The sequence below is a fragment of the Psammomys obesus genome, unplaced genomic scaffold (assembly GCF_907164565.1).
Source record: "Psammomys obesus unplaced genomic scaffold, mPsaObe1.curated_primary_1811, whole genome shotgun sequence".
NCBI classification, from domain to species: Eukaryota; Metazoa; Chordata; class Mammalia; order Rodentia; family Muridae; genus Psammomys; species Psammomys obesus.
This window is the reverse complement of record NW_026587216.1, coordinates 9,210,880-9,219,543: the sequence shown is the minus strand read 5'-3', so window position 1 is coordinate 9,219,543 and position 8,664 is coordinate 9,210,880. Positions and strand designations below refer to the sequence as shown.

Sequence of the window (8,664 nt, the reverse complement as noted above, 5' to 3'; positions counted from 1 at the left end):
AGAAAGAACAGGCACATTTGGGAGGACCAGAAAATGTGTGTTCTGGAAAACAGTGCTTAATGATCAGAGACCAAAGTTAATGGTACAAATGAAGTGTGCTGAAATACAGGAGCTGACTTAAGTATCCTCTTCCAAAAACCTTGGAATGCAAAATGTCCACTTCAGAAGTTTTATACACAGTTTCTAGGAATTGGCAAATTATCTCCAGTAAGACAAAGAATATGGTGGATTAAATGTGTGGAACCAGAAGGCAAACAGGGAAGTTGAAACCTTATGTAGCTGACATACAGATAAATTTATGGGGAAGGGAACTTTTACAACAATGGGGTACTCAGTATAATATTACTGCAAACCCAGAGACAGCAAATCATGAAATTAGGAATGAAATGGCAGATGTTCCTGGGGAAGATATTGATATGTGTAATCAAAAACAATCACAAGCTGTGGCCAGAGTTCAAGGACAGGACATCACTGGGATTTAGTTTCCTAATTCATAAGCAGGGCCACTGTTGAAAAACCAACAACCTTGTCACTAAAGTGGCTATCAAATAGACCTGTGTGGCAAGAGTAGTGGCCAATAAAAAAAGAAAAATTGTACCCTTGAACAACTGGTACAAGAGCAGCTGGAGGCTCAACATATAGAAGAGTCTACCCGCCCCTGGAATTTCTCTGTGTTTGTTCTAAAAAGGAAATCAGGAAAATGAAGGATGATAAAGGATTTAAGAGCAGTGAATAGAGTCATTCAACCAATGGGTCCTTTACAACCTGGAATTCCTATGCCTTCTTTGTTACCTAGATCTTGGCCTATAATAATAATTTACTTAAAGGATTGCTTTTTCACAATACCCTTGCATGGGCAGGACAGGGAAAGGTTTGCTTTCTCAGTACCTACTCTGAGCAACACCCATCCAATAAAGAGAAACCACTGGAGGGTGTTGCCACAGGGAATGTTAAATAGTCCAACTTTATGTCAATATTTTGTGTGACAATCATTAGAAATAATTTGTAAGCAATTTCCTCAATCTATCATTTATCATTACAGGAATGTCTTTTCTGGACTTATACACACATGTCCAGGGACCTACTGCTTGGCTTAGGGAGTATTCAGTGTTATTCTGGGCTATGGAATGGCCTCACGGAGATTATACATGGGTATCCATAAACCTTTGAACAGCCTTACTGGGTCTATACCTGTGTATCCAGGAAACAATGGAATACCCTTGCTGGGTGTATACAGTTTATCCTAGGACCTATGGAATGTTTTTTTTTTTTTTTCTAAGACTAACACGTGTACACAGGGACCTATGAAATGTACTCTCTGGTACTATACAGGGGTATCCTGGGACCTATGGAATGGCCTCACTGAGGCTATACAAGGTTGTCTGTGGACCTATGTAGAATAGCCTTGCTGAGACTCTTCATGTACATCTAGGGACCAATGGAATGGCCTCGCTGGGACTATACACAGGTATTCAATGATCTATGGAATAGCCTCACATGGACTATACATTGCGTATCCAGGGACCTATATAATTGACTTTTTTATCCAGGGACCTATATAATTGACTTTTTTTTTTTTTAACAAACCTACTTTATTTATGGTTATTGAATTCCTCTATCTCCCTTCCAAGCCCCCAACTCTAATCAGGAAGGAAAAAAGGTTAGTGGGGACAGGGGCGGAGTTCTCTCTGCTACTTCCCACTGGGTAGGGTCATAGGATTCTTTGGGGGTCATACCAATATCAGTTGTCCAGAAATCCAGAAGTCCAGGTAACCAGCAAATCAGCAAACAGCAAATGTTGCAGCAGGACAAACTAGCAGCAAGCAGAACTCTTCTAAGCAGCTGCACCTTCTTCCTCTGGGCTGTCATATTTACACCTCTCAAAGTCCTCAGAATTTAGCTAATTCCACCTGGCAAAGACCACTCTCCACATGGGACACTTAACATAGCTAAAATCCCCAACAACAACAACAACAACAAAAAAATGTTTACATATCAGAAACCAAAACATTCACAACATTTTCCCCTTTCTGTTAAAAAAAAAAGGCTTTTTCTTTAGCATTAATAAACTAAATACGATAAGAATTGTGAGAATTATCAGGTAAAAATTACATTTACGATGTTCAGTCCATTTGTATTTGGCAATATTGGAAAAAGTATTCTACTGTTTCTCCTGTCCTGGTGAGTCCTAAGTTCTATACCTACACTGCTTTCTTATATCTATCAACTTGAAAACATCTATCTAGACCTTAAAACATTTTTTAAGACAAAAACCATTGTCTTAAGCTTAAGACAATGTAGTAAAACTATAACTATCTAGTCTTCAACCTCCTCAGAAACTCCAGAAGGAAATAATATTACCTAACCATATAGGAAGTATAGAGCAAACAGCTTCCTGAACTATAGAAATTACAGAGTCAGTTGATGGCCAGAGGTTTCCCTGTGTCACTGGGGCATCCAATCTTTAGCCTTCTGGCCCAGAATGTCAGAGAGGCTTTCCTGTGAAACAGGAATTTTGAAGAACTGACCACATAGTCTCTGCAAAATTGGACAGTCAATTTTCCAGTATCCTGTTTGTTTACAGTTTGCTCAGACAGCATTCTATCAGCAGCTGAAGGACATCTTTTTTTTCTCCAATGCCTAGCTTGCCACACTTGTTTCTTTGATACCCATCATCTTCTTTGAAGTAGATTAGAGGTGATGCCAGGAGCAGATATGGCTCTCTGTCAAAAAAAAGCCTTTTATTATTAAAATATTTTAAAATGTCATATTCTGAATTGCTCTAAATGTTTGAAGCCCACCTTTTTTTTATCTACCATATAATCATATCTATCTACAGAGCAACATTACTTGTCTCTAGCTATGAACTATCTACTTAACCTTGAAAATATATACAAGAGTCTATATAAAGTTTATTTCTGTAATTAACTAATATCTAACAAGACTACAAGTAAGATTATTTATAGGTTGCTAACTACTATATTCATTTTCAATCACCCCGAACAGTTTGTAATAGTCTTCACAAGACTAGAGTTTTACAACACATTTTCAAATGAGCAAAATTTGAACAAAATTACCTTTTTTCTATGAATATACAATAATCCATACCCATACATATATTTGATACTAGTAGATTCAACAATATATTTTTTATCCTGTAATCTTATATACCCCCTCCTTTTTTTTTCTTCTTTTGCCTAATACTGGCTAAGAGAGAAAGATAAGAGAAAAAGAAAGATGGGGTGGGGGGAAGAAAGAGATCACTGATTTTAAACTTTACTTTGTTGGATTTTTGTTTCCCCTAACCATGGCCATTCCATAACCCACCAAATGACCAACAACACCCTACTCCACCTCTTGGGAATGGGGGAATTGTGTTCTTAAAGTTATTTTTGTTGTCTGGTGAAAAACCTCTCTTTGGGTACCATTAAAAAATTAGAATATTAGCTAAAAATTTTAGGATACAACGCTGAAAGAGCTAGCTATATTTTTTTTCTTTCCAGTCTTAAATAGTCATAGCAAGGACATCCATAGATCACTGAATACTTGCGCATCGTCCCAGTAATTCCATTTCATATAACCCTGGATACCCATGTATAGTCCCAGAGAGAAATTCCATAGGTTCCTGGATAGCCATATATAGTCTGCTATTCCATAGGCTGCAGGATACTCATATAGAGTCTCAGTGAGTCTATTCCATAGGTGCATGGATGCCCTTGTATAGTCCCATAGAGGACATTCCATAGTAACATGGATAGTTGTGGATAGTTATAGCTAGGCTATTCCATAGGTCCCAAGATAGACATAATCCCAGTGAGCCTATTTCATAGGTACCTGGTTATCATGTATAGTCCCATCAATGCCATTCCATAAGTCCCTGGATACCCATTTATAAACCCAGAGAGGACGTTCCATAGGTCCCTGGATACACACATATAGCCCCAGACAAGACATTCCAAAGGTCCCTTAATATTCCTGTATAGTCCCAGCAATGCCATTCTATAGATCTCTGTCTCCCTGTGAATAGTCCCAGCAAGAACATTCCATTGAACGCTGAATACTCATGTATAGTGCCAGTGACAGCATTTCATATATCTTTAAATACCCGTATATAGTCCCAGCATGGACATTCTATAGGTTCCTGGAAACCCATGAAAATTTCCAGTGAGGACATTCCATAGGTCCATATACACATGTGTATAATCCCATCGAAGCCATTCTTTAGGTACCTAAATACCTGTGAACAGTCCCAGTGAAACATTACTATAGGTTCTTAGATTCCTATGTAGAGTCACATCAAGAGCATTCCATAGGTCCCTGGACACTGATGTATAGTCCTAGCAAGTCTATTCCATAGATCTCTCAATGCCTTTGTATAGTGACAGTGAGGACATTTCATAGCTCCCTGAATGCCCGTTTTCACTCCCAGAGAGTGTGCTTCATAGGTCCCTGTATCACTGTGTGTTAGCCTAGTGTGGGGATTCCATAGATCACTGGACCCTGTGTACCCTGTATATAGTCTTAGCAAGGCCATTCTCTAGGCCCTTGAATACCCATGCATATTCTCAGCAGGGACATTTCAGAGGTCCCTGGATGCCTGTGTATAGTCCTAGCAAAAGTACTCCATAGTTCCCTGAATAACCTTATATAATCCCTGCGAGGCCATTCCATAGGTCCCTGGATACTTGTTTTATAGTCCCACTCAGATGATTCTATAGGTTCCTGGATACCTGTGTATAATCATAGTGAGGACATTCCATAGGCCTCTGGAAACCCATGTATAGTTCCATCAAGGTTATTCCATCAATTCCTGGATACCCATGTATCCAAGAAATTTCAAAAGTCCCGGGAATGTCTATCTTCCAATGAGGACATTCCATAGGTCCCTAGATACCTGTCCGTAGTCCCAGAAAGGACGTATCATAGGATCCAGGATAGCCATGTATATTCTAAGAGATGCCTTTCCATAGTTTCCTGGATACAGCTGTATAGGCCCTGCAATTGTATTCCATAAGTCCCTAGATATCCATGTGTAGTCACAGTGAAGCCATTCCATATGTCCATAAATATTTGTGTAGAGCCACAGTGAACATATTCCATAGGTCCATGATTATACTTGTATAGTTACAGAGAGGACATTCCATAGGTCCCTGAATATGATTGTATATAGTCCAAGTGACTATATTTTATAGGTCCTAGATACCTGTGGATAGACCCAGCAAGGATATTCTGTAGATCCCAGAATACCTGTGTATTGTCCCACTGAGAACAATTCTGTAGGTTTCTGGATTCCCATGTATCAACATTCACAGTGAGAACAGTCCACAGGCATAGTCACAGTGAGGCAATTCCATAGACCCCTGGACACCCATGTACAATCACAACAGGGACACTCAATATGTCACTAAATACATGTGTATAGTCCCAGGGAGGCCATTCCTTAGGTCCCTGGATACCCATGTGCAGTCCCAGCGAAGCCGTTCCATAGATTCATGAATACCCGTGTATAGTCCCAGTTAAGCCTCTCCATAGGTCCTGGGATAGCCATGTATATTCCCAGAATGAGAACCACAGGGTATCGGCCCTGTGACCCTGGGAGAAGGTCATTCCATGCAAGAGGGGCTGCGACCTTCAGCTTGAGAACCCCATGATATCTGACCTGTGAGCCGTGTGTGTGTGTGTGTGTGTGTGTGTGTGTGTGTGTGTGTGTGTGTGATGAGGCCATTCTCACTGGAGGTATTGTTTATATATATAAACATATATATTTCAAGATATATATGTATATATATGGATAGATTTTTTAGATAAAGGCATATATATAAGAATTTTTACAATTTTTACATCATTGTGTATATATAGATAGATCAATGTATAAATATATATGGACTGATAGATCAAGGTATGTGTATACATATGTAATATATAAGGGTATATAGATCAACGTATGTATATATATACACATGTGTGGATAGATCAAGGTATGTATGTATATAAAGATAGATTAATATATACAAGAATACCCAAATTATAGTATATATATATATATATGAATAAATATTATTTACATTTGGGGACTCGTGATCTGGGTATTTCAAAGGTATATGTATGTGTGTGTGTACATATATATACATATATATGTATATATACATATGTTTGATAGATCAAGGACTGTGTGTATATATATATATATATATATATATGGATCAATATAGCTTTGGATATATACATATATAGATTTGGATAGACAGATTGGTTAAACTGTATATATGTATCTCAAAATATATCTTGGTACTCCTCTCCCTGGAGGATTTCTGGCCCAAGATGTTCAGTATGCCTACCTACAAGTGACGCCTGAATCATATGACATCTTGTATGAGGGGGCATGGCATCCTGGGGGTGTGGGTATATACATACACACATATATATACATATATTATATGTACATAGACAAGCCTCTATCTCTTGAGTACTGAAAATAAAGATGTTTCTACCACCGATTCTGTTACATGATATCCTGGGGGTAACATTTGACATCTTGGGGGGTCACATGACATCCTGAACGAGACACATGAAATCCTTGGAAAAGCCACATGACATCATATATATATATATATATACATATATACACACATATATGTATAATGAGCAAGTAGAGTGGAGCCAGTTTTCAGTACTCTCACTAGCTCATCACCTGGGAACACATGAATAAAATATGTATGTACATATATATGTTTAATCTATATAAGATACAATAACACATATATAAAATGACCAATAACTGTGGGGCTGCCATTAAGTTCATCTTCTAGAGACATATGAACAAAACATGTATTTATATATATAAATGTTTATAAATTAATATATTCTAACATGTATAATATGTATACTAACCTATATATGTACATAGAATAAGTTTGCTTGGCCATAGAGCCATTACTCCATCTTCTAAGGACACGAGAAAAAATACGTATTTTACATTCATTTAATGTGTGTAATAATATCTACATTTAACATATATAACATATATGCATGGAAAGCATGAGCAAAAACAGGAGTCCCACTTGTCTATCCTGCCTGACTCCATCTTCCAGGCACACACAAGTAAAAACATGTATTTATATATACTTAATGTATACAATTCATATCTATTTCACGTATATAATATATACCATAATGTAAATACCCGCATAAAATGAGCAAGAACACCAGGTGAAGCTCCCCAAGCCTGCCCCCACTTTATGTTCTCAGGGACACATGAGTAAAACACATCTCTTAATACACATAACATATACAATCCACACACATTTAACGTATATAATGTATACCATCACGCAGCATGTGTGTATATAACAGGAGCCAGAACTCTCACACTCTTTCCATCTCCCTCCTTGTTTACCAGCTCAAAGAATCACCTAAGGAGCAAGAAAGGGCAGGACCTCTAGACCCAGGACGTCTCTGGCATCACCATAATTGACTGGACACGCCCGCTCGTAAGCGGAAGTGCATACTGTTGTGCAGCCAGAGGAGGAAAGGAAGGTTGCCAGAAAAGAAAGGGCGGTATCTCCAGTCCCAGGTTGTCCTGGCAACGCAGTGATTGACAGAACTCGCCTGATGGGACACCGGACGTGCCAATTGTTGTGTAGCCAGAGGGCGGGAAAGGATTGTGCAGAGGGCGTATCTCCGACGTTGCCCCTAGCAACGCCTTGATGGACAGTTCGCACACTAGATGTGCCTCTTGATTTGCAGGGGGGTGGGGAGGAGAGGCTGGGTTTGCGCCTGCGCAACGCGGCTCCCTGGGAGGAGGAGGTGCCACAACCGGCTTGCACTAATTCAGGGTATTGCAACCCTGGAGACACCGAGCATGGCCACCTGCCCCCCTCAACCGCGTTGCGTCACCCACCTCATCTTCGACCTGGACGGACTCCTCCTGGGTGGGTAGGTCGCCCCACTGTCCCCCCACGTCTCGGAGGGCGAGAGGGGAGAGAAAAGGGGAGAGGGAGGGCGAAGATCCAAGTTCGAGTCCTGCCGCCCCGCGGGGTGGTGGGGAGGTCCGGGGTCACGTGGTGGTGAAGAGGTACTGGACCCGGCTCCCCCACCCCTAAGCCGTCAAGAAACCTTCCCTCCCCCCGTCTCCCGTCTCCCTATTCTTCCCGTCCACCCTACCAAGGTCCAGTACGGAAGTGGCCACGTCTACCGGGTCCCCTGCACTGCCTTTCCGGTATGAGGGCTGTCAGCGCGGATCGCCCGCCCTCCCTCCAGCTCCCTGAGCCCCACTCCTCCTCCACTGCCGCATCAAGCTATTGTCCCCATCGCTGCGCCCCTGTCCTCCCTCCGGTGCCTCAGTTTACTGTCCGCCACCGCGCCTTGCTCAGTTTCCTCCATCTGCATCCGGGGGAGGGGGGCGCGTACCTGGCGGTGTCGCCTCCACTGACATCTGCCCGCCTCTCTTGATTGGAGGGTGGGAGGAAAGGGGACCAGCAGGGATTGGAGTTGTGCAAAGTGGACCCCAGAGGGAACTGCTAGGGCGATCGAGGGAGAAGGGAGTCTCTGTCACGTGCCCCCTGTACACACGCTCGCACGCGCACACACACTCATGGCTGGCGGTAACCCCTGACACCAAATGCACATATATGTGTCTGCGTGTATGCACGTATTTATCTATAA

General features: G+C 41.2%; 1 protein-coding gene across 1 annotated transcript in view; it reads left to right on the top strand.

Annotated features, from left to right (window-relative positions):
- Positions 1–7,784: 7,784 nt before the first annotated feature.
- Positions 7,785–8,664, top strand: part of LOC129673733 (pseudouridine-5'-phosphatase-like) — a 4,722-nt gene continuing 3,842 nt past the window's right edge. The window contains exon 1 of the mRNA XM_055603617.1: positions 7,785–7,931. Coding sequence (XP_055459592.1) covers positions 7,862–7,931 — 70 coding nt within the window. The 5' untranslated portion in view covers positions 7,785–7,861. The remainder of the gene's footprint in view (positions 7,932–8,664) is intronic.